Below are 26570 nucleotides of genomic sequence, written 5' to 3'. Positions count from 1 at the left end.
TATAATGCCAAAGGGGGAGAAAATTTGTATCATCAATGCATGGGGAGCATATGAGTAAGTACATGGCTATATGAATGATATAGATTGTTTATGATTATTATTTTTTATTATGTGATGATTTATTTTATTTTATGCATTGTGTGACTATCATCATAAAAAAGGGAGAGAATGTTAGATCATGAATTTTGCCATGAATTTTATATCTAGAAATATTTTGATGCTAACAACCATTATGATAGACTAACTATTATCGTCTTGACATACACAAATAATGAAAAAGATGCACACATGTGTTCCAAAATGATGAGATAACGAAGACTCGAAGAATAGTGATGTGCTCATCAAGATATCTGTAAAATTATTTTTATTTTTTAGAGTATATGCTAAAAGCCCTTGAATGAGATACACATCACTAAGTGTTAAAAATAAAACAAAAGATTTAAAAAAAAAATCAAAGAATATTAGAATATGTCTAAATTAAGAAAAATATCTTTTTGACAAATTATATATTACAAAAATAGTTTAGAACATGTATTTCTGTTTTACGTGCTTTATAAAATCAATTTAAGATTTTTGTTTTGTTCACATGATTTTTAAAGGAAATCATTTTCATGAAAGCCGTTTAAAAAAGGATATTTTTTTTAAGAAAGACGCCTTTTAGAGAGAGGAAAAATGCAATTTTTTATGGAAGACATTTTGAAAAAACAATTTGAAAAAGACAATTTTGTAAGAGAAACATTTTTTAAAGAGACACGTCTTTTGAGAGAAACAAGTTTTGAGAGAAAAGACGACTTTTGAAAAATATGAGTTTTGAGAGAGAGACGTTGAAACCGGTTCTTGAGTTTAGTCTGTTTTTTTTTTAAATAAACAGTAAAAATACGTGTTTTAAAGAGACACACCCTTTCCCAACGTCTTTTTGCTGGAACCTTTTTATGACCTTTGTTTTATGAAAAACAGCTATTATTACTGCAGAAAAAAAGAAATCATTGGGTGATTCAAAGAAAGAAAAATCCGGTTTTTTGAGAAGCACTATAGGTATAGGATCCTTGTACAACTTTCTCTGCAAATTTATTTTTCTAAACAGATGTAAGGTTCACTCATGCTGTGAGAGAAGTGTTCTCAACGGTTGTTGTGTCAACATTGCTTCAAACAGTGGTTTGTATTGGTTTTGATCTTGGGTTTCAAGATCAAGTTTAGTGAAATCCCAAGCAAGGTTGTTAAATGCGATGAGGCGAAGCTAGGCGTTGAGCCTGCGCTTCGCCTCTGAGGCGTACACCTCTCACAACTGGTATGGAAGTGAAGCTGTGGGAGGGGAGGCAGGGAGCGAGCAGTTGGCCGGCACGTGGCGGTGGATCCACCGGCACTTGGGGTTAGCACAGCCGACGAATCGGGCGGAGGAGGAAGACTTGGGGATGAAGGAGGGGGTTCTGGAGGTTGATGAGGGGCAATTTGTGCATCACAGCACGCCTCAGTACCTTGAGCGTGCGCCTCGCCTCTGAGGCGTACGCTTCAGGTACTGAGGCGTACGCCTCTCACAACACTGATCCCAAGTCGGTATGATTAGAAGATCGAACCAGGATAAAAATCTATTCATCGTTGTAGTTTGTGTGTTTTGCGATTTTAATTTTTGTATTTTATTTTCTGACCAGTATTCGTTGTGTTGCTATAAATCCTACATATTTTCCCCACACTTGGTTCTTAATAATTTTTTTGGGTCTTTGACAAACTCGGCACATGGGGAACCTCTTTTTGACACGTGTCGAATCACCAGGGTCGCATGCATTTCTCAGTTCACTCGACGACTTTGAAGCCACGAGAAAGATTCTGTCCTCCGTGGGACCTCGTATCATTTCTGTCCACAAGCGTAGACAACTTTTAGGTGGTGGAGAGGGTGGGACTGTCCACAACCTCGAACCCTGTGGGCGTGGAGTGGGTTCTGACTGTGCAGCGCCGCACCCCGCTTTCGGGATCAAACTGGTGGCTCTCCATCGCCCTACACCAGATGACGTGGCACAAGGGAGACGACACATGCGGGAGGAGAGAGAGTGTGAAGGCATTTCTTGTCGAAGAGTGCTCTGTTTCTCTTCTGTGGAGAGAGAGAGAGAGAGATGAGGCTCTTGGGGAAGACGATCCACCAGTTCGGAGATGGCGATGACGACAACGATGAGGCTGCGACGGTGGAGGATCCTGCCGTCCAACGGCCAGATTTGGAGCTAGAAGAGGTAAACAAGATGGAATCATGATCATCAACATCATCATCATCTCCTTCTCCTTCTGCTTCCTCTCCCTCTCTCATGGAGGACGAACGGTAGAAGGATGTTCTGGCTCGGATATTTTAAATCTAGAAATAGTTTTCCGGAAATTACAAAATTTGAAGTATTTCTTCTTTAAAGTATAGCCGGAAATTACAAAATTTGAAGTATTTCTTCTTTAAAGTATAGCCTATAAGTTGCCGGGATTTTGAAATCTGTAGCTAGTTTTATATGGATCAGCTGAGATTTTTGGAATCTGGAGCATGTTTTCATGCGTAGTTGCCAGAGTTTTTGTGATTTTTGAAGCTACGAATATGCTGGAAACTTTTTGGAATTGTTGAAAATCTTGAAATTGTTTCTGAGATGGCTTTCTTCTTTCCTTCAAAATCTGGAGATAGCCTTTAAGATGCCGGTTTCTTTTAGATCTGGAGCTTGCTATGTGTGTATATGCTATGATTTTTCAAAATCCAGAACTAGTTTCCATGTGGATGCCAAATATTTTGCCTCTTGGAGCAAGTTTTTTATCTGTATGACAGAAATTTTTAAACTCAGGACAAGTTTCAATTTATATTTTAGGAACATTTTTTAATCTGGATCCCTTTCCCATCACTTTGTATATTTGGAACTCCTTTTCTTATGAACACCGATAGAAATTTCCAAATTTGGAGCTGATTTCTGCAAATAGAACAAGGATTTTGGCATTTGAAACTGGTTTTCCAATGAGTATGAGAGATTCAAGGATTGCTTTTCCAAAGACTTTGGTGACGAGCCTTCTAGAGATTTCCAGATATTCATAACTGTATCTCTGTTTTGCGGGTCTATGATCTCTTAGATTGGATTTTCAAAATTCTGACTTTTTGGAGATTCTTCTAAAAATTCCGTCTTTCCCATTTTTTAACCTTCTATCTTTAATTTGTTTCAGAAGTTCAAGAAACACTGCCAGAGATTGCAGATTTGTGGCAGTATGACCTAGTTTTGCCAATGAATTTGAAGATCTAGAATTATTTTAAGTCAAAGCTGTTGTTTCTTTTTTTTCCCTTCTTTTCAGAAGATTTGTAGCACGAACTTTAGAAATTTTTCTTCAATCAGGAAAAAAGACATTGAGTTTTAGATATTCATCTTTGAAGAATTTATTGAAAGAGTTTAAAATTCTCTAAAAGCAAGATTCCGATCATATTCTGCTCATCATAAAAAAAAAAACATTTTTTTTTTGTTTGGAAGCGTGCAAGAAACTAAAGATCTTTCTCTGTTTGATATCATCCACCATGTAATTGTTAAAAAAATATATCTTTTCCCCATAACTTCAAGAAATTCAAGTTAGATTTTGAAGATTAGGGTTGCTATTACTATTGTTTAAAAGAAAATCAACTTAGAATTGTTGATTCATCGCCTTAGTTCAATTGATTTCCATGGCAAGATATGCAAGAACGAAGCAGCTGAATTCGAAAAGGAGGAGGGCCCATCGTCTACTTCACCCAAAGGAGATGATGTGAAGGAGATTGTCTCCTTTCCTTCGGTTGATGGGGCACAGATTCATGCCTTGGAAGGTGGAGAGGAAGATACTGCTGACAAGAAACAGCACCGAGAGGAAATCATTCATTGCCCCAGTTGCAACAGCTCAGACACCATGCTCTGCTACTTCAACAATTGCAATGTCAATCAGCCAAGTCACTTCTGCAGGAAGTGCCAGAGATACTGGACCACTGGAGGGTCGACGAGGAACGTGCATATGGCACCCGGTCGCCGCCATAAAAGCAAGAGACGAGTAGAGAGGAGCAACGAGGAGGGAGTAGGTCTCAGCGAGAGTCTATGTGGGTCTTCTTCCTCTCTTCTTCTTGCCACTGCTTCATATCCTGCAATCGAGGAAATCAATAGGGTGAATGTGAATAATCATCAGGGATTCAGCAATCTGTTCCCGATGGCTTATTACACCATTCAACCTGATGCATGCTGGTTTGAGACGAGAAATGGATCTTGTTACCCAAGTCTTACAGTGTCTACTTCTGGAAATCCAGCAAAGCATTCAATTGAAAGTTCAGGCACGCGGTCCAGTTCAACAGAGAAGTGCATCTCAAAGAATAATATGAATGACACAAAAAGGCTGGGAATCAAGATGGGGAAGGCAGTCGAGACATCGGGAGGTTTCTTCAAGGGGTCCGGTTCGCAAATTCGTGGTGAGATTCGAACCACTTTGGCCTCGAAGATCCTGCTTTCGAACCCTGCTGCTCTATCTCGCTGTCTGGAATTTCGCGAGTGCTTGTGAGAGCAGAGGGCATTGCAAGCCTGAGCCTAGGGAATAATTAAAACTTGTACTTCAGGGTTGAGCACAACGATGGGCAGTGAATAGTAAATTCACTCTAATGAAGGCTTTAAATTTCAACATTACAATACAAATTCCAAATTATAAGAAAACTTTCAATGCTAAACTCCCACACAACTCTCAAGGCTCTCAAAAACACTCAAGAAACTCAACTCACGTCTCACTCTGACTTGGTGCGTTTGAGAGTAAATTTGTTCTCTACTTCTCCCTTTCACAATAGCCCACCTTATTCTCGTAGCCCAACTATTTCATATTCAAGCCTAACTATTTTGATAACATGTTTATATTAAAAGTGAGGGCCATATCAACATTAAGTCTTTCTGTCTGCCTGGCCCCCTTCATGCATAATCATCTTCCCTAATGAGTTTTTGGTGAATGGAAGGCAGAGGCAAAATGATGATTAGCCAGATTGGAGTACTCTTCGATTGGAAGCAGAAGGTTTCAATAGGTACTTTGATCCTCCTTCCTTGTGAATTACAAATTACAATCATTTCTGCCATAATTGTGACCATCATCGTCATCTTCATCATCCAGGTTAGGTTGATGCAGATGGTAATTTTGTGGGAAGTGGTTGTGAGTCTATGCTAATGCTACTTGAACTTTTTTTTCTTATTTTGTCTGAGCCAAAGAAAAACCACATTACGGACCTTACATTGGCAGGCTGATCGTTTTTTGGATCACGCAGTTTCACAATCAACATCATGACATAAAGCAGAAAATACAACAATATTGAAATCATGATTGACAGTCGATATCGAAACATGAACAGGGAGCAAGCATGACGGTTTCCGCATAAAACCAAAATCCAGACAGCAGCATATGAACAAGCAGATGCACAAAACACAATAAAAACAAGAGAAGCATGTTAATACTGTGTAAAAGGCCCCTTAGAGAAGATTCGCTCCCATATACAGTGCAAACAGGGTCCGGCGTCCTTCCCCCATGATACAATAGCCTCGACGATCAGAACGGTGCACTCTGACGGATCGTCCTTCGAAAACAACCTCTACGAACCGAAGTTGCAGAAAAACCTCTTTCGAGATAACTCAAGAGAGAGAGAGAGAGAGAGAGAGAGCAACAGGGAAAGAGAAAATCACAAAGCATAACCCCAACCCTAACCACGCTTTTATAACCCACGAACGGTTACAAAGCGTAGAAGGAACCCGTTACAGAATCCGAGGAGATGTGACCCGTTAACGGAAATCGAAGAGTCAAAATCTGTTAACGGAATCCGAAGAGCCATAACGAGCCCAGACTACGAGGAGTAGATCTCCTCAAATGTAAAAAGTATTTTAGATCCATTTAGAGACCAAATTGGATCCTACTAAGAAAATAAGATATTGAATCTACTTGAAGACTCAATTAGATCCCATTATGTAAATTAACATTTGGACCCATTTGGAGATCCAATTGGATTTCAATAAGTAAATAAGGCTTTTGGATCTATTTGAGACCTAAATGAATCTCATGAAGGTAAAATAAATTTGTTTGGATCTGAATTCAATTCGAGACCCAAATAGATCCTACTTAAGAAAACAAAATTTGGATTCACTTATGATCTAAATGAATCTTTTTAGTGTTGTAACACCCCAAAATCTTAACCATATTTTTTTAGGGAATTTTTTTTTAACAGCGGAAACAAGAAGTACTATACGGTGAAGTATTCTGGACTATTACAGTGGAGAGAAAACCAAATCATTTATTTTATTTCAATATCGAAGAAAATGAACATCAGAATTTTAAATGATATGAGCAATTAAATTACAATAAACCCAAACGATCCCTGGAACAGGACATCCGAGATTCAATTAGGTATGAAAGTATCTTCGTACCAACTTCTGAATATGAAATTCAAGTTTACTTATCTGATAAAATTCACAGTTATTACATCCTTTTTCCCTAAAAAGAATTTCGTCCTTGAAATTTACATATAAGGACTACTTAAAAAGACTGAGGTATTTTTCTCTCATACTAGCCTCCATTTCTTATGTAGTTTCGTCGGTACCGTAATATTAACATCTAACCTTGATGGCATATAACGTTGGCATGATATTCAAATAACTCGTCCATATCCAATATGTCCTCCTACTTAATTATATCTAGTAGGATCAGGTCAACGGTAATTTCTTCACGTTCACTAATATTTATGTGTCTGGTATATGATTTACACGTATAGAATTATATCTGATAGGATTATATACGTCTAATGCATGTTTCATCGGTTCAATGTTCACACCTAGTATAGTCTGTAAAGACTACGATATAAAAGAGTATGCCACCATAATAAAAAGAACATACAAGTGACATAAATAATAAAAGTAAAATATACTCACAGAGCGCTTGCAAGGTGTGGCACGATTGTGATCTTGATTTATTGTTTCCAGACTCTGATACCATAACTGTAACGCCCCAAAATCTTAACCATATTTTTTTTAGGGATTTTTTTTAACAGTAGAAACAAGAAGTACTATAGGGTTAAGCATTTCAGAACATTACAATGGAGAGCAAACCAAATCATTTATTTTATTTCAATATCAAAGAAAACGAACATCAAAGTTTTAAATGGTATGAGCAATTAAATTACAATAAACCCAAGCGATCCCTGGAACAGGACATCTGAGATTCAATTAAGTATGAAAGTATCCTCGTAGCAACTTCTGAATATGAAATTCAAGTTTACTTATCTGATAAAATTCATGGTTATTATAAGTGTAGTGTGAATTTCACTAGAATATAATAAGTTTTGGGTCTATCTAAATTTCAAATGGATCCTACTTAAATAAATAGAATTTGGGTTCATGTGAGACCGAAAAAATTTAATTAAAATATATATATGTAAATATGTATCTCTCTCTATATATAATAGTTTAGATTGGGTTTAAATTTGATGAGAGCTAAATGGGTCTCACAACCAACCCAATCCAATCACTCCCCCATCTAAACCCATCCTCTCAATCGAATACATCCCATCCCACCAAATTCGTTTGATTATCCTATCACGATTTGCCTTTACGAGCTTTGTCTATGTGAACGATATGTCCTATCGCGATTTACACAATGACTGATTCATAAAAGATGGAAAAGAAAAACAATAAACAAATCAACATAATGTTTAGACATAGTAAAGTACCTAAACAATACAAATTCATATATTTAGATATTTGAAAAGGAAGTTTGCATAAGAGAGAAAATTTGTATAAAGTCCACAAATTTTTTAGAATTTTAAAATGAATTAAAAAGACATTTTTGTGAATTATTATAGTTAATTCATTAGAAGCTTTTTTTCTGAAAACTTATCAGTTGACTAATTAGCAAATTCATTATTGATAATATTTCAACATTTATTCAAGTTATTTAATATTTAATTGAAAAAATTATGAGATCTTTGCAGAGTATTTGGGTCGACCCAAATGGACATGGAAAGAGTTTAGACTCAAATCAGGGTTTGGACCGAACCTATAAGGGATTTGGATCCATTTAAGACCCAAATAGATTCCCTCGAACGTAACAAGTATTTTAGATCCATTTAGAGATCAAATTGGATCCTATTAAGAAAATAAGACATCGAATCTACTTGAAGACTCAATTAGATCCCATTATGTAAATTAACATTTGGACCCATTTGGAGATTCAATTGGATTCCAATAAGTAAATAAGGCTTTCGTATCTATTTGAGACCTAAATGGATCTCATAAAGGTAAAATGAATTTGTTTGGATCTGAATTCAATTCGAGGCCCAAATAAATCCTACTTAAGAAAATAAGATTTGGATTCAGATATGATCTAAATGAATCATTTTAGTATAGTGTGAATTTCACTAGAATATAATAAGTTTTGGATCTATCTAAATTTTAAATGGATCCTACTTAAATAAATAGAATTTTGGTTTATTTGAGACCCAAATAATATAATTAATATATATATATATATATATATATATATATATATATATATGTAAATGTGTATCTCTCTCTATGTATAATAGTTTAGATTGGGTTTGGATTTGATGAGAGCTAAATGGGTCGCACAACCAACCCAATCCAATCACTCCCCCACCTAAACCCATCATCTCAATCGAATACATCCCATTCCACCAAATATGTTTGATTATTCTATTGTAATTTGCCTTTACGAGCTTTGTCTATGTGAACGATATGTCCTATTAGAATTTACACAATGACTGATTCATAAAAGACGAAAAAGAAAAACAATAAACAAATTGACACAATGTTTAGACTTAGTAAAGTATAAATCGAGGTAACTTCATAAATACAAATTGATTTACAACTTGATACTGATTTAAGTTTTATATTAAAACAATATTTTAGTAACAGTTGAAAATCAATATGAGTAAATCGCGATATTACGTATCGATATCCTTCACAAAACAAACAAAGACATATCATTGTTGTGTAACGTCATAAATACAAATCGACGTGATTTACAACCACATTCATTTACAAGCAATATGAGTATTTAGTTACAATACATCATGACCAATGATTTGGCCATGAAACGATTTGTGTTATGAAGTTCTTATCTCGATATTCTATTTTTTATATCAATTTGCAAATGAAATGATGCTTTTTAATTTATGTGCAATGTAATTTATTTGTTTATTATATACTTTGAGTGTGATTTTTGAAAATGAGCGGGATGTAAAACGATGTTTCCTTTATAAATGAGTAACATGTCACACAAGTTCAGGAGGGTGTTGCTTCACTTTGTTTCGTGAGTAAAGAACATGTGAACCGATGTTTCTTTTATAAATGACGTGTTCGAGGGCCAAACATATAACCTACTTCATTGCAAAGGGGGTATCAATGGTGAGGAAGGAGACGATGATAGCTACACAGCCAACGACGATGAATCAGGCGTATATTTTCATATATTCGATTTGTTTTGTGTACTGTAGAAAGAAATTGCAATATAATGCGACATATCGTCTTCTTCCTCACCCAAAAAGGTGCCTAAAAACTCAGCAAAAGGCTCCAAGAGAACATCAACCGGCTGCGAGATGAATTTGCAGAAGAAAACACTATCAATAATTTTGTAGGTATGAAACCACTATTAGTTATACATTTACGTATGTCATGGGTATGTATGTTAACACATGCATATTTGTTGCAAACAAACTATATACGATTTCGTCATGTATATTCAAAGCAATGCAACAACCAATACTAGACGCGTCGTTAACCCTTATTTCACGGTATATCAGTTTTCTTATATGTTTATTTTCTTTTTTTATTTACTTTTGTTGCTTCATATTTTAATCTTACTATTATCACTGTTTCGTTCAACAAAGTTTAGTCCACTAACTGCCATATGCCACTAGATTTCAAGATGGACTACAATGTTGGGGTAACGATGATCACTGCGGAGATTTTTGGTCAAGTAAAAAGGTAAGTGAAGAAACCTGTTGTCCAAGGTTTGTGAGGCATAATAGTCCTAACACAATTTCTACTATCGATTTGTAAGATATTATATTGATTTAAGATATTGTTTTGATTCTTAATATCGATTTGTATGTTGATTCTTAATATCGATTTTTAAGCTATCAATAGGTATTTTTATATCGATTTGTCAGATATTTTATCATTGATTTGTAGATATTGATTCCTACATTGTGATGATCGTCTGAGCATTGGGTCTTATACGTGATAGATTTACGAAAACAACTATTGTGCTACAACTCATTAGACTTTCAGACTGGTATATAACGTGACATTATGCATTAGGTAAGTTTCTATCTATAAGTGTATTGTATCTTATACGGAGGCCCAGAAATTTACTTGCTTCTGTATTAACCACAAGTGGGATTCTTTAAAGACATCTTGGGCGTCGACATTGGCGAGTGGAGGTTTCACTGCGCACTCGATGCTTATTCACAAAATTATAGCGTTGATTATGGCATATTTATAATAAAGTATATTAAAGCAATATACAATGGACAAGAACCTGATTTCGGCGTTGTATGATATACACTTAAATATGTTTTATTATCCTATATTATTGGGGACTCAATTTCTATATTGGTCTCATATTACCTTTTTGTTGCAAGTTGATATACCTGGATTCTGCACAGAACTATGCAAAAAAATGATGGAGTTTCTAATTACGAAAGATAAAAAAACTCAGACAACAAGAATACCAAGAAGGCAACAAACGATGCGACCCCCCCAGGAGTAATATGATGTACAAAGATTTATAACAGATTTTGTAGATTGTGTATACAAATTTTGTAAGACTGTTTATACAAATTATGTAAATCTCTCTGGGTTAAAATAAAAATTCAACAATTACCCTGATTTTAAGAGGAATGCTTATAAATACTGATATCAAGAGGAATGTTGATATATACTATCAGAATGGAAAGATCTTTGTTTTTCATCCTTTAATGTAGGACACTATGTAAATTGATGTGGTTGTAAATTGCGCCGATGTGCTACATGATAAAACACTTTTACTAAACACGTCAATAAGTTAGATTGTTATTTGTAGCAAAGGCAAATTGTTGTCTTTGACATAGCCGTCATTGTGTAAATCGTTATAGGACACTATATGGTATAACGATTCCAATACAATATATATACAATAATTTGTATATGTGAAGGTTAGATGAGACAATAATTTTTAATTTTAATGTATTTTATTCACAAAATAACTTTTTGTGTAACGATTCAACTATAATATATGTATAACGATTTATATATGTGAAGGCTAGAGGAGACAATGATTTTTACTTTTAGTAAAGTTTATTTACGGAATAACTTTTTGCGCAATGATTCCAATACAGTATATATACAACGATTTGTATATGTGAAGGCTAGATGAGACAACAATTTTTACTTTTAATACAGTTTATTCATAGAACTACTTTTTGCACAACGATTCAACTATAGTATATGTACAACGATTTGTATATGTGAAGGCTAGATGAGACACCGATTTTTACTTTTAATATAGTTATTTACAGTATAACTTTTTGGGTAATGATTCAAATATAATATATATACAATGATTTGTATATGTGAAGGCTAGATGAGACAACAATTTTTACTTCTAATATAATTTATTCCAGAACAACTTTTTGCACAATGATTCAACTACAATATATGTACAATGATTTGTATATGTGAAGGCTAGATGAGATAACGATTTTTACTTTTAATAGAGTTTATTCACAAAATAATTTTTTGCGCAATGATTCAACTACAATATATGTATAACGATTTGTATATGTGAAGGCTAGATGAGACAATGATTTTTACTTTTAATATAATTTATTCACAGAACAACTTTTTGCATGTGAAGGCTACATGAAACAACGATTTTTACTAATGGTATAAGCACTGAACAACAACGATTTACCTATGGTATTTACCAATGGTATCAAAACTGTAGCTCTGTAGGCTAGATGGGACAATGATTTATATATGTGAAGGATACATATTACAACGATCGATCATGTTAATACAATCAAATACAATTATATAGCTGAAGAATTCACATACGATTCCTGCATTTCATTGCTCACTTTTGAATTGAGCTAAGCTTGTTATGAAACAGAACAATATAAGACACTACTTTAAGTTTAACAAGAATTGTAAACATCCTCCCAACATTGATTACATACCAAAAGACTTGTAAAACTGATGTCATCGTTTCACTCAAACTGGTCGGGAGGATTGAAGGTTCCAACATTATAGTGCACGTCTGTAGGATATTGCTGCATGTTGAAAATTACACAAGTTAGATATTGATAAGCTGCACGTAATGCAATTTACATAAGAAGCAATATAATGTATTACATACCTGTTCATGCGAAAGGCTTGGTTGCTTTTGCTTAGGAGTTGGTTGTTTATTAGACATTTTCTTGCCAACCAATTCTAGTGCACCCTTTGTCTTCCGACGACTGCGGTTAGAGGCAGTTTTTTTTTTTATATCCTTCGCTAGGTGAATTTGTCCATCATAATCTACAATGTTGACTCCTGACTTGTTGAAGATGATGTTTATGCTTCGATGCAACTTCTCATGCGAGTCAGGAAAAGCATGATTTTCACCTTCGTTGTTCGCTTCCATTTTCTTAGACTGGTCTTCATGAGCAGCAACAGACTGATAGTGAATTAACTGCATATTTTTAAGTAACTCCATTGACACTTTTCTCATGCATACATAGGTTTCTTTACTTTTCGATGCCAAATCTACAACATGCATAAGTGACCTACATAATTGTTGGTAACGGGAGGCTATATGGCACTTCTCATCAACACCAGATGGATTGACATTATCTGTATCCAGTAATTTAATCTTTGTTTGTCTCATCTATCTTTGCATTAAATATGACTCAGATATTTCTTGTATCTTTTCTTGATTAAGTACCTTTAATGCATGATGACATAAAATACCTTTGAATTCATATATTTTGCTTGTACATTCAACTGTTGTGTTGTCAATATTGTACGTAACATATGCTTCTTGCCTTTTTGGATGCTCTTCATCCTCCCATACAATATGGTATTTGTGCATATTTTCAGTTTGCATATGTCCTTCTATGTTGCAATTTATGACCTATATAACCTTCTTCTTAATTCATTCAAATATAATTAGTGTATACAGATCTACAGGTCGCATCAATATTTTCATGACCAAAGTTACAGAGCGTGTGTTGAAGCATTTCACATCTTGTTTAAGCTCATTTTATTTAAGACCGTCTACAAATAATTCATATTGTTCCATGAAGCGAAACATTGTTAAACATGAATACAAGGTTTTCTTCAGTGTGACATATATAGATTCAACTCCTTGTGTACTTATCATACATGTACAAAAGTATTGTCTTTCATATGTCAATGTCCACTTGACTTTGTCTGTATATAAATTTTGTAACTACACACAGTCTTCAAGGTTGTATATCTGAATCATTTCCTCTCAATCAGACATAAAGGTGACATTGTCTATGCTCTCAAGTACACACTTTGTAAACTTTTTACCAAACACTGTCTTCTGATTAAATATATGTTTTGTGTTCTTTGCTGCATTTTGAAATATATGTCACAAAAATAGGCGATGATGTGCATCTGACCATACATGAGTCACTGCAGCCCAATTGCATGATCATCATCGATAAGTACAACTTCAAGGTGCTTCTTATTCATTGCCTGTGTAAATACTCTGAATAACTACTCAAAGGTTTTCTTTGTCTGGTCATACAAAAAAGCAGTGCCTAATATGCAACGTTGTGAGTGATGGTTCACTCCGACAAACTGCACAAATAACCATTATTCAGTATTAATCTTCACTATCGTATAAAAAACAAACACATCATTGAAGCATTCATAATCTACTATTGACTTTGAATCTGCCCAAAACATATTCACAGCATATTCATCTTCATCCAGTTGCATTGCACTAAAGAAACCAATGTCATTGCTTGATTTCTTCTATAAGTAATCAACCAAAGAATATATTTCTTCATTCTTCATGTTATCTGTCATCTTCCTTCTCAAGTGGTTTCTTAGATCCATAGGTGTGAATGACACATTCTCGTGACCATGATCTATATGCACACACAAATTGTATGTCTTTCTTAGTGCAATGTCGACGCTATCAGCTATTTCAGCAATTGCAGCATGCGCTTCAATTACTTTACGATGTGACCTTAACATAAGAGTGAAGCTGCTAAGTCATGGTTATGATCACTGATTAAAGTATGACCTACATATTTCTCATTCAGAAGTCTTCTTAACACCATTCTCGCTGGACAACCATATCTTGAATCTGGCTTGCTCCTTGTTGGATTTCCACTTGACTTCTTTCAACCTTTCTTAGAACAAACATATGTCTTTTTCACCATGACACCCTGTACATTTTTTGACAAAGAATACCTTCTAACACTGAAGCCAAGTTTTAAGGTATAATCATTATAAAATTTGTATGCAACTTCCTCATTATTAAGCTGCATTCCTTCTACGGGAACAAAGTCAAATGTATTGTCATGATCGTCTACCTCATTATCAAATTGTATTTCCTCTGCTGGAACATTCAATTCAAGAGTGAATCTAATGCCTGCATCATTCTTATCATGTGCATCATTAGTGCACATGTTCACTTCTTCAGGTGCGTCATTAGTACAAATGTTCACTTCTCCAAAACTTTCCAATGGTTGAGATGAATCATCTTCACTGCAACCAGATGATAAGTTCACCATTGTCATAAGCAAGATATCAATTTGTGTTAGCCAACACATATGTTTGCTACGATTTATTCAAGATGCATATAACAACAGATATCGATTAGTTAAGCAAGTCAAAGAAACGATTGAACGAATCATAGTGTAAAAGCAACAATGATTTGTTATTTGCTTATACTATGCATCGAGTTGTTATTTACCATGCCAATAAAAGAAATGATTTATCGTATATGTGTGTTGACGATAGCGATTCACGTGACAGCGATTTAATTATATCTACGACGTTGTGAAGCAAATTCAATAGAAATTGCTAAATGAGCAACGATTTGAATACGCAAATCGCCACCGCAAGCGCACAACAATATAAATTTTGCACGCACATGTTTTAAAATCATACTACAAATATCTTACAAATCGACACTAAAAAAGACATAATATCTTACAAATCGCTATACATATCACATGATATATTACAAATCGATACGATAATTCATCATAATAGCTTACAAATCGATATTAACAAACAAAACAATATCTCACAAATCAGTAGTATATTACTACAACCGTGATTTGCGATACATTGCATATACTGAGTGAATGGATGATACAGGATGGGGTAGAGACCCTTCCTCGCATCTGTAAGCAAGCATTCTTGTCAACAGGTCCCAACGTTCTACAAATATCTTTAATTTTTCAATCGTCGAAACGCCAACATCCACATGCAATAACAAAACAATGCCTTAATGACACTAACAACGCCATACATTCTTCAACAATAGCATGATGATATGGAAATGTACTCACGATGCCTTAATGTCACTTGTTTGAATGTTTGTGCGTCATTGCTTTTTTTCATACTGTCTAAAGAAAATGAAGAAAAGGAAAAGAATGTATAAAGAGATGGCCGGCAAATCCCCCTATGACGCATACGAATGATCGAACCAGTCAATCGATTTATAGTTATCTCCACGAGGTAAAAACAAACCCGAGAATGTTTTGTAACACAAGGCAAGAACGAGAAGACGTCAATGTGTTGTAACACAAGCTAAAAACTAAGGCAGAAACCTGGACTTGCGGGAATGTGCAAAGCTATTTACGGGAGGACATTTTCATCAAACACATATCTATCTTGCGGAAGGACAATTCCGCCAAACACATATCTATTTTTTGTATGTTATTTATCTTTTTTATATATTATTTTATTATAAAATCATCATGGGTAACATTGGCATATGAATTATTGCTGGTCCCAAGATATTCCTCCGTACACCCTTGAACACACGAATTTGTATTAGGGGAGAACACACAACCCCCTTTCCGTGAATGCTTGCAACAAAAAACTGGCAAAAAGACCACCGAAAAAAGTGAAGAAAAATACCAACCTATCGCTGGAAACTCTCCACCTTCGTGCCGGAGTGAGGCTTGACCTTCTGATTCGGCGACCACCCATCCCTCGTTTCGCGGCTCTCCAGTGAACTTTTGATGGATCGAAACTCGAAGTGTGGTGGCGATGGAGGGGGCATCAGAACTCAGAGTGTGTTGGACCGAGGCAGCACTGCGTCGGCCGTTGGGGAGAGGCAAAGGGGTCAACCGGGAGCAGGAGGAGAGAGAGAGAACAATTGCCAAAACTCGAAAGGGGGGAAGAGAAACCCTAAGTTCCCTTTTCGACTTTTGAGTTTCGAAAGGGTGAAAGCTGAGCGGGGTGGGACAAGGCAGGATGGGTAGGGGCGGGTCTACAACGAACCGAGCTTTATCGAGCTCGAACAAGCCGTTCAAGCTCGACTCCATAGCTCGTCCGAACTTCATTCAGCTAATTTACAAAATGGGAGATCCCGAGCCGAGCTTTAATCCATCGGAGCTCGGTTAAGTGTGCATCCCTACCTGCCAGTTGTGAGTCCCAGGGCCTGATGGAGGGCGATCAGGTGCTCAATACACAAATATTGTGTAATGTGATTGCATTCGAACCGGACATGGGTGTCTGGCGGGAGAGAGTGACGTGGCGTTCATCGGTTAGTGGAGTGGGGAAACCTTATCGCGTGACTCTCCGGTACTTAGCTGAGGGAGAAATTAATGGGCCTCTTGGTTATATGCTTATTTTTGGTGTCCTTGGATAAGAAAAGCCAGGAAAGAAGAGCTCGTGCTATAAAATCTTCTCAAATCAAATCTGCTTTTACCTCTTTGCAGGGTGTTTCTTGGTCTCTTTGACAAAATGGAGGGAGTTGTGAGTTGCAGCTCTTGTAATGGTACGAGTGTTAGATGCTTCATACCCTGCGGTTCCAGGACCAGCCATGTTCTTGGTTGCTTAGGAGTGGCTCCAGCAAGACGAGTCGGCTTTCTGTCCTATGGACATCTTCTTAATCTTCGTCTCCACAGGGTCCTCGAAAGAAATTATGGGCTCATGCGTCAGAATTCCTTGCCGGGGCATCATGTTAGAGTTGTGGAGGAAGAAGAGGAGGAGGCGGGGGAGGACAAAGAGAAGGGCAGCTCCGATTGGGAAGCGGAGTTCTTGGGCGAGATCGACCCTTTAGGCTATCTGCCACCGAAGCGGCGGAACCGTAAAAAATCGTCATTGCCCGATGACGACGACGACGACGACGATTCTGTAGCCATGGAGTGGTGCGTCAGAGCTAGGAGGTTTGCTCTCAAAACAATCGAGGCTAGGGGATTGACCTCCACCATGGAAGATTTGCTTTCCACTAAGAGGAAGAAGAAGAAGAAGAAGAAGCAGAAGAACACGACGACGATGACGAAGAAGACGAAAGTTGGGAACCAGAAAAGCGAGCTGGGAGCCGATGATAGGAAGATCGGAGATGTGGGTTTGTTGATGATGGAAGATTCCGATGAAGGGAACGATGATCAGAGGGTTCAGTTGCGTAGAACGTTGAGTGCCATTGGAACTGGCATGTTTGAGGAAATAAAGGAGATAAACAGAGAAGCCTTCGTCCAAAAACTGACCCAGTTCTCCGGTCCGTCTGACAGGAGGAAAGAGATTGACTTGAACAAATCAATCGTCGATGCACAGACAGCCGAAGATGTCCTAGAAGTTACAGTGGAGATGATATCTGCTGTAGGGAAAGGACTGACACCTTCACCACTGACGCCATTAAACATTGCCACAGCAGTTCATAGGATAGCTAAGAATATGGAAAAGGTCTCTATGGTCAAGTCACAAAGATTGGCGTTTGCTCGACAAAGAGAGATGTCCATGCTCGTGGGACTTGCTATGGCTGACCTACCAGAGTGCTCTGCCCAGGGCATATCCAACATCGCCTGGGCACTGTCAAAGATTGGTGGTGAGCTGCTTTACCTATCGGAGATGGATAGGATTGCGGAAGTTGCCGTGACCAAGACCGGAGAATTCAATGCGCAGAATGTTGCTAACATTGCCGGTGCGTTCGCATCGATGCGGCACTCCGCCCCTGACCTGTTCTTAGAATTATCAAGAAGGGCATCTGACATCGTTCACACTTTCAACGAGCAGGAGCTTACTCAGTTGCTGTGGGCATTCTCATCACTTTATGAGCCTGCAGACCTTTTGCTTGATTCACTCGATATTGCATTTAGAGACGTGCTGAACCTCAGGTGCAGCAGAGATGCAAGTCCAAGCGCCCGTGGAAGTTCATCTGTGGATGCTGACATTCAGAGAGAGAAGAACGATCAGCCTGTAGCACTAGATTTCAGTCGAGATCAGCTGGGAAATATAGCCTGGTCGTATGCGGTTCTTGGGCAAATGGATCGGTTGTTTTTCTCTCGCGTGTGGAAGACATTAAGCCAATTTGAAGAACAGAGGATTTCAGAGCAGTATAGAGAGGATATCATGTTTGCATCGCAGGTTCTTCAGGCAAACCAATGTTTGAAACTCGAGTACCCGCATCTTGGGCTGTCGCTTAAGAGCGACCTTGAAGAGAGGATTGTTCGAGCAGGAAAAACGAAGAGGTTTAATGAAAAAATGACATCTTCATTCCAAAAGGAGGTTGCGCGGATTCTTACGAGTACAGGTCTCGAGTGGGTTAGGGAATATGCGGTTGATGGTTATACTTTGGATGCTGTCGTACCTGATAGAAACTTTGCTTTGGAGATCGATGGACCAACTCACTTCTCAAGGAACACAAGTGTGTCTTTTTTATCGATACTTCCCCCTCACCTTTTCTGATGTATTGAGTTTGTTTTGTATCCCGTTTTGTTTACATCGTGATAAATTAGGGACCTAATGTCGTTTTACTACAGTGACACCTCTTGGGCACACAATGCTGAAACAACGATACATCACTGCTGCTGGATGGAAATTATCAAATGTGTGCCATCAACACGTGAGTTTCAAAATCCTATCAGTTTCATATTTTGCTTTCTAGTGCATATGTAATCTACTTTAATAACTAATGTTTGAAGTTGGCAAGTAGAAGGATGATAAATTTGAGGGTTACACAGTTTCTGTCCAATCGCTGGTGATCGTGCTTTTGTCTTTAGTTTATGGGTGTTCACTCTCAAATCCTGCTTATTGAGAGCCTATTGTGGTACTGAATCACCGTATTATATGGTGGTACACACTCTTGTTTACATGGATTGAGCCACCAAATGGTAGATCTGGCCATATAGATATGTTTAACATGATTCAGTGAGAAAAATCAGTGGTTCACAATTCATGAAGATAAGGATGGTTTGAACATGAATAGAAACGTCATGTAGGAATCAAGTTTTTGCACATGAAAATATTAAAATAGAACATTTCAACCAGGTTAGTTTTTTGCTTTTAGAGATCATATCTATGTAAACTATGTTAAGAATACATCTTATGCTTGTATGATGATGCGTTCTCGGGCCTGGGTTAGGATTTTTTTGCAAGGGGGTAGGCTGGGTTAGGTTAGGGTCTAAGTCAATGGTAAACAGGGTGCCTTTTATGATATTCTGCCTTAGTTTTGTTGCTTCTTGGTCTTTCATGATATTAATGATTATCTTAGAAACATGCAGAACCTTGAGGTAGAATGCTTGTCCTTAAAAGCTCCCCAAAATTTGCATCACAGTATGCATTCAACTCCAATGACGATGTAGCAGAAAAGAACAAACCATAATGCATGGTACCCTTAACATATCTGATAATCCTCATGACTGCTGCCAAATGAGATGATCTAGGGGCACTCATAAAATGACTTATCACATGAACTGCAAATATAATATCTCACCATGAGATGGTCAAGTAAATGAATCTCCTAACTAATTGCCTATAAACTGTAGGGCTGAGTAGTTCACCATCCATATATTTTAATTTGCAGTTAGCTTCCATAGGAGTATTCACTTGCTTTGTATCATTTGCAAGTCTTGCCTTCCCAATCAATTCTGCTGCCTATTTGTGTTGTGTCATCAATAATCCTTGTTTGGAGTATGCAATATCAAAACCTAGGAAATATTTCAATTTTCCTAAATCTTTTATTTTAAAGTTTTGGGCTAATTGCATCTTTACTCTAGTGATCATTGCTCTATCATCTTCCACAATAATCATATCATCTACATAAATCAACAGAAGACATTGGCCTTTAGCAGAAGATGCCACAAACAACGCAGTTAAGCCAATTCCCATGCTTTCATTCTCTCCAAAGCCGCCAATACCTCTGCCATTGCCTTTTGCCACTCTGGATCTGATGCAGCCTCTCGGTATAGGATTTTGGTTCACTATAGGACTAAATCATAGCTAGAAATACTTGATGAGTAGCAGAAAATGAATCATAGAAAACAAATCTAGAGGGAAGAACAAAAGATTTAGAACTCCTACACACCTGAGGAATAAGAGAAGACAAAATGCAGACTCATGAGGATCAACTTGGAGGACATCGGGACTTGGCTCAGGCAAGGGCTCTTCCCCTGAATCATGTTGCTCCAGAAAGGACTGCACAAGCCCATCTAATGGTTTTCTACTGTATGCAACCCATTCCTTGTCATTCCTTCTATCTGAAGTCTCTGCCAAAGGCACCAAAAAGGATAAAGTAGACCCCATAGTCTTCTTTGACTCATTTTGACTGTAGAATGACACATGTTCTCAAAATTCTATATGCCTTGATGTCTACACTTTCCTACTTACGGGATCAAAACATTATTATCCTTTTTGTCCTTCAGGATATCCTATAAAGCAACACTTTGGGACAACTTATCTCTGAACTGTTGAGGCACTAGAACAAAACACGTACTTTATGTCATAATCTGGTTTTTTGCCAAAGAGTCTCTTATGAGGAGACATCTTCCCAATTACTTTAGAAGGCATTCGATTTATTAAATGTGCAGCTCTTCTTATCGCTTTTGCCTAGAATTCCTTAGGCATTCCACTGTTAAATATCAATGCCCTATTAGTCTCTAATATATGTATGGTCTTCCTTTCTGCCACCCCATTCTGTTTTGCAGTATAAGGACATGAACTCTGATGCACAATCCCTTTCTCAAGTATAAATTCTCGTGTTTCATTACTCATATACTCTACCCCTGAGTCAGAATGTAGGATTTTTATTTTCGTTGCAAACTGTCTTAACGTACACATAAAATCTTTTAAACTATTAGCTCACTTTGATTTTTAATAAAATGAACCCATGTATATATGGTAAAATTATCTATGAAGGTCACAAAATACATGGATCCTCCTTTAGACACGACAAGAGAAGTCTCCATACATCAGTGAACTATTTCAAAAGCACTCACAAACTCAATTTCCTTAAGACTGAATGAGAGAGCATGACTCTTAGACAACCTATAACTTTCACAACACTTTACATCATTAGAGACTCCATGCTTACAAGAAGACCCAAACAAACCAAAAGCTAACAAAAACTGAAGTCTAGAACTTGAGATATGACCCAATTGTTGGTGCCACAACACAGAAGAATCTAAAACTGCAGCACCAACTCTACTCTCATCATCTTCCCTTTGACTCTGATCCAATTGATCCAGAAAATAGAGATACCCTTGCTTATGCCCCAGTTCTAATCTTTCTCCCTGACAACCTATCTTGCACATAACAACCATCAGGAGTAAAGATTACATCATAGTTATATTGTGGGTAATTTTACCAACAGAGAACAAATTCATAGCAAGAGAAGAAACATGAAACACTTTAGGAATATTAAGTTTATCACATGGATTAGACTCAAGGGTAATAAAACCAACTTTGAAAACAATCATCAAGGAACCATTTGTAGACTTGTAGTGTGAAAGGCACCACTGCATGAGCTACAATTGGTTAGTACAGACTCATTTGCGGTCATATGACATGACACTCCTGAGTCTATTAACCATCCCGAAGTCAAGCTAGGAATACCTGCATAGGCACAACCAATATACCAGTGGGACCAGAAGAACTGGAATAAGCGTTCAGAGAAAGAAGCTATTGGACTTGCTGAGCTAACTGATCAAGTCTAGAAGTGACAACAACTTGTGCATCAGGAGTGATACTGGAGGTGGAAGCTGCAATAGGAACATGAATTTCTTCTTTCACCACATTCTTTTCTCCTCCTGCAACTCCAGACATTGCAATACTCCCTCCAATCTTCATTTCTTTCCTCTTCAATAAAAGACATGCCTTTTGTCATATGCCCTATTTTCTTACAGTAATGACAATGAACATTACTTATTATCATACTTCAACAATCTCATATTTGCCCCACCAAACCTGCTAGGCTGTCTCGCTGCTACTATAACAGAATCACCAGAGGAGAAGGACTGAAGAGATTTCATCTTAGTCTCCTCAGCAATGATTTCAGAAAGAACCTGGGTGACTTGAGGAAGGGATGTTCTATGAATAACAACACTTCTGACATTATCAAACCAAGGGTGCAATCCTATAAGAAACTCAATCACTTTTGATGTCTCCCTGAATTGCATTTCTGCTTCCATACAAGTTTTGTAATCCTTGCATATCTCACATTGCTTTCTATTGTCAATCAAGGCCAATGAATCTCATAGAAGTTGCATCTCAAAATGATACTCTTTAAGTGACTTGCCTCTCTGTCTTAATACTCTAAATTCCTGCATTAACTGTTACTGCCTTGCCAATTTTCCTGCATGCTTGCTTGAGATATCCCCAAGCATCCTTAGCTTCAACAAACTTAGAGATGTTCATAGCAATTCTTGGTTCTACAGAGCTAAGAATCCATGCCTTGACCTTCGTATTGTTCATCTTTCATTCTTTGACCGCATTCTCATAATTCACATCTCCAAGTTTGGGCTTCACTGAAGTTCTATCAAGAAAGCCTCCTAGTCCTTTGCCATCAACGATGACTATCATAAAATCAGACTAAAAGGAATAGTTGGTTCCATCCAACTTAATTGAAGTCAACTAGATAGTGTCTCCTTTCTCCATTTCAACCCAACCCCCAAACTACAATACTTAATGTCCTTGCACACAAAAACAAAGTGCCACATACTCTAAAATAGTACATGTGACGCCCAAATTTTTTTTCTTTTTTGAAAACTTATTTTAAAATTTTCTTTTTCGAAAGCAAGCATAACGGATGACATTTTTCTTTTACAAAAACCCTTTTTCAAAACGCGAGTTCCAAACCAAGACTTCAATTATTTAAATACTTTCTACATCTTTGTAAAATCATCGTTTTGTTTATGTACCATTACTGCACCGGCTATAGGCCAACATTACTATCTTCACACGTACCATTTCGTCACCGACCTTAAGCCAATCCTAACGTACCATACCCGCACTGGGTTAAAAACCCAAACCAGTTTTCTCAACATACACAAAACTTGACACAAAAATATTTTCATTCATTTCTCAGTGTAAAGGTTTACAAAATATATCATATATACACAAATACACAAAAGAGTACAAAAACCAAAAACAACTCCCAGAAACAGTCCCAGGCTTAATACTGCAGATGCCCTCAAGTCCTTTGTACTGTACCATCCGCCCGCCTGTTACTAAACCTCTGAAAACATTTTGGTAGTAGGGTGAGACCATGGTTTTAAAACTCGCCGAGTCAACTCGGTGACTCGGTTGACTCGGCTCGGCTCGACCCTCCAGCGAGTCAACCCAGCAGGGTAAACTCGGCTTGCCTTGACTCGGTCTGACTCGGCCGAGTTCTGGGATATTTGAAATTTGATTTTTGGGTATTTCAAAATAACAGTTTAATAATAAATAATAAATTACAAGACAAACCAGTTCAAAGATACAATAATCTATCAATCTTTATGTGTTGATTAAACATATTGGCAAAAAAAATGATTCAAAGATCTAACAAAAAAGTGAAGCATACACGTATCGGTGCTTGTACTTCATGTTCTGGTGTTGGTTGCCTTTGAGTGTTGTTTTATGAACACATATTATATCCTTCATTGTATATAAAAATACATTTTTGTACAAAGTCTGTATCACACCTGTGCATAACAATCTGGACCCTGTCATCCTTATTTTTTGACAGAAACACCCATATCGTACCAGTTGTGCTGATCTTGTACAATATGCTTGTACATGTATCCATGTGACAGCATTTCCCTTGGTCATAATTGGAATTTCTTCTGGTGATTCATTCTCTTATTGTTGTTTTACCTTGTTGCAACTAATTCAATCTGGCTTTTTATGCAAGATGATGTGTTGTTCTCAATGAGGTGAGATCACTAGAAAGGAAAGCTAACAAAAGCTAGGGTGTCTTCCAGAGAAGTTTAGCTGAAATTCCTAAACCATTCTATTTAGAAACTTGAGTTTAAGTATGTTTCTAGACTCAGTTACATGGGGTCTTCATTGAATACCAAAGACATGCTTGTTATGAAGAAGTTTATTCATGTAACTTGATCTTTCCATGTGACCTTGTTATGAAGAAGTTTGTACTTTTTCTACTCTGAACTTGCAATTTTTTATTCTCAACTCTTTAGACTATATGTTTATTGAAAAACATGGTTTGAGACAAATTATATATTGTTTTTCTTTTAAAATCAAAAGTTAACAAAACCCGGTCCGAGTCACCGAGTTGACCTGCCGAGTCACGAGTCAATAAAGAACGAGTCGAGTTCCGAGTCACGGGTTTTAAAACCTTGGGTGAGACTACACGTGTCTTAGCATGATCCAATACTTAATACGAATCACAAGACTAGCATAACAAGCATTTACTGTTGGAAACCCATCATAGCTCAAAACTCAAATCCTAACACAGAAAGAGTCGACCCTTCACTTACAAGTGTCGACCTTCAACCACACTCAACATATCAAGAAAACATAAGAAGTGTCGGCCCTGCCATCCCAGGGGTCGACCCTCACTCAGGAGTCAAACATGAAATTGTATAAGGAGGAGGAGTCGACCTTGCAAACACAGGGGTCGACCCTCAGGTCTAAACCATAAACTGAAACACAAAGGAGTCAACCCTCCCAACACAAGGGTCGACCAACAGACTACACAACACAAGATGGGAGTCGACCCTCATACACTGGTGTCGACCCTAGGTATTGAAAGGATAAACTTCAGGATAATCTCAACGTAGACTTCTAAACTCAAGCCTAGGCGAGTAAAAATCATTTCAATCTATAGGAAGATGATCCAACGAAGGCTCACTGGTATCTAGTGGCACAATCCAATTGCCATAAGCTCACAACTATAGCATAACATACATCCATGCATCATATTCTTGTGGTTAATGCAACCCGAGCTAACACTTCACGTATCGTACCATCACGATACCAACATCTAGGCCAAGACACAACTACTTCTACGAAAAATGACATACAATCAACAAAATAATGTGCCCTGCAGGTATTGGCACCCTAGGCCAAAGCTCACAATACCCCTCAAGTACGAGAACAACATCCACGTACTCTCAGGTACGAACAACGAAACACCGCAAAGTACCTCCTCGATACCTGGGACTAGGCCAAGACATGGCACACACAATGACACTCAACAAAAAGGTCAACTCAAGATACCTGCTCGGTACTACGGGTCAACACCTAACACAGATCAACAAGATCACAAGAGGTGTCAACCCTCTTCTCCTAGGGGTTGACCCTTCAACAAACTCCCAAGTTAAACCGTAATGCTTCCTTTCACAACATAATGTACCCTCGTGGTACCGACATCAAACTACCACCCAACCTACCCTTATAGGTACTAGCATCAAGCTAAAATACAACATACCATCACAACTTCAGTGTAAAGCCAAACTCACACTGTACCATAACGACACTAACGTAAAGCCAAAACACAACGTATCATCACAACACCGGCATAAAGCCAAAACACAATGTACCATCACGACACCGACATAAAGCCAAAACACAACGTACCATCATAACACCATCACAGAGAAAAAAAACTACTCAACTAAACTGGGGGGAGTCGACCCTCACACACACAGGTGTTAACCCTCAATACTGAATCACCAATTTGAATCAAAGAGGAGTCGACCCACCTAACTCAGCCAAGTCGACCCTTAGGTGTCCCATGCACCAAGCCTACTATGATACCCCCAAAATTTTAACCTTAATTATTGTTCAAATATTGAAATTTCAAGACAAATTTTTTTTTGATAAGTATAAGTAAATTAGATCTTATAATGCGGAAGCGATTTTCAAAAATGGTTAAGACTTTGGGTGGGGTTGCACTAAAGATAACAATCAAATCAAAATGTACGAGATATACACATTTCAAACCATGTACAATATAAGACTGAAATATGAAGAGTTTTAATTTCATTTCAAATCAGAGTATAAAAACAATAGTTTAGTCTCTACATGAACAAGTACTTAAAACAAAAAGATCATGTCTACCAAGATCACAAGGTAAGAGTGGACCCTCGAGGATGCAACTCGATCAGTCCTTCGCTC

At 37.3% G+C, this 26570-nt stretch overlaps 2 protein-coding genes across 4 annotated transcripts in view; both read left to right on the top strand.

Moving 5' to 3' along the window:
• Nucleotides 1–2033: 2033 nt before the first annotated feature.
• On the top strand, nt 2034–4640 carry LOC149840931 (cyclic dof factor 5-like). 2 transcript variants are annotated; one of them, XR_016431411.1, is made up of 2 exons: nt 2034–2222; nt 3175–4640. XR_016431411.1 is itself a non-coding variant. In XM_090003472.1 (2 exons), the coding sequence occupies exons 1-2, from the start codon at nt 2109–2111 to the stop codon at nt 4513–4515; spliced, it is 960 nt and encodes a 319-aa protein (XP_089859598.1). In that variant the 5' UTR covers nt 2056–2108; the 3' UTR covers nt 4516–4640. The 2 variants fall into 2 exon arrangements, 1 of the variants encoding a protein (XP_089859598.1); XM_090003472.1 differs by having other exon boundaries at nt 2056–2222; nt 3670–4640.
• A 12214-nt stretch (nt 4641–16854) lies between these two features.
• RAP (RAP domain-containing protein) overlaps nt 16855–26570 on the top strand; it is a 53794-nt gene continuing 44078 nt past the window's right edge. For both annotated transcript variants that reach the window (XM_090003471.1, XM_090003470.1), the window contains exons 1-2: nt 16855–18879; nt 18995–19077. In XM_090003471.1, coding sequence (XP_089859597.1) covers nt 16977–18879; nt 18995–19077 — 1986 coding nt within the window. In that variant the 5' untranslated portion in view covers nt 16855–16976. The remainder of the gene's footprint in view (nt 18880–18994; nt 19078–26570) is intronic.

This window comes from Nuphar pumila, chromosome 4 (assembly GCF_984573655.1).
Source record: "Nuphar pumila chromosome 4, dmNupPumi1.hap1.1, whole genome shotgun sequence".
Taxonomy (NCBI): domain Eukaryota; kingdom Viridiplantae; phylum Streptophyta; class Magnoliopsida; order Nymphaeales; family Nymphaeaceae; genus Nuphar; species Nuphar pumila.
The sequence above is the reverse complement of the archived record's forward strand: the minus strand, read 5'-3'. Positions and strand labels throughout refer to the sequence as shown.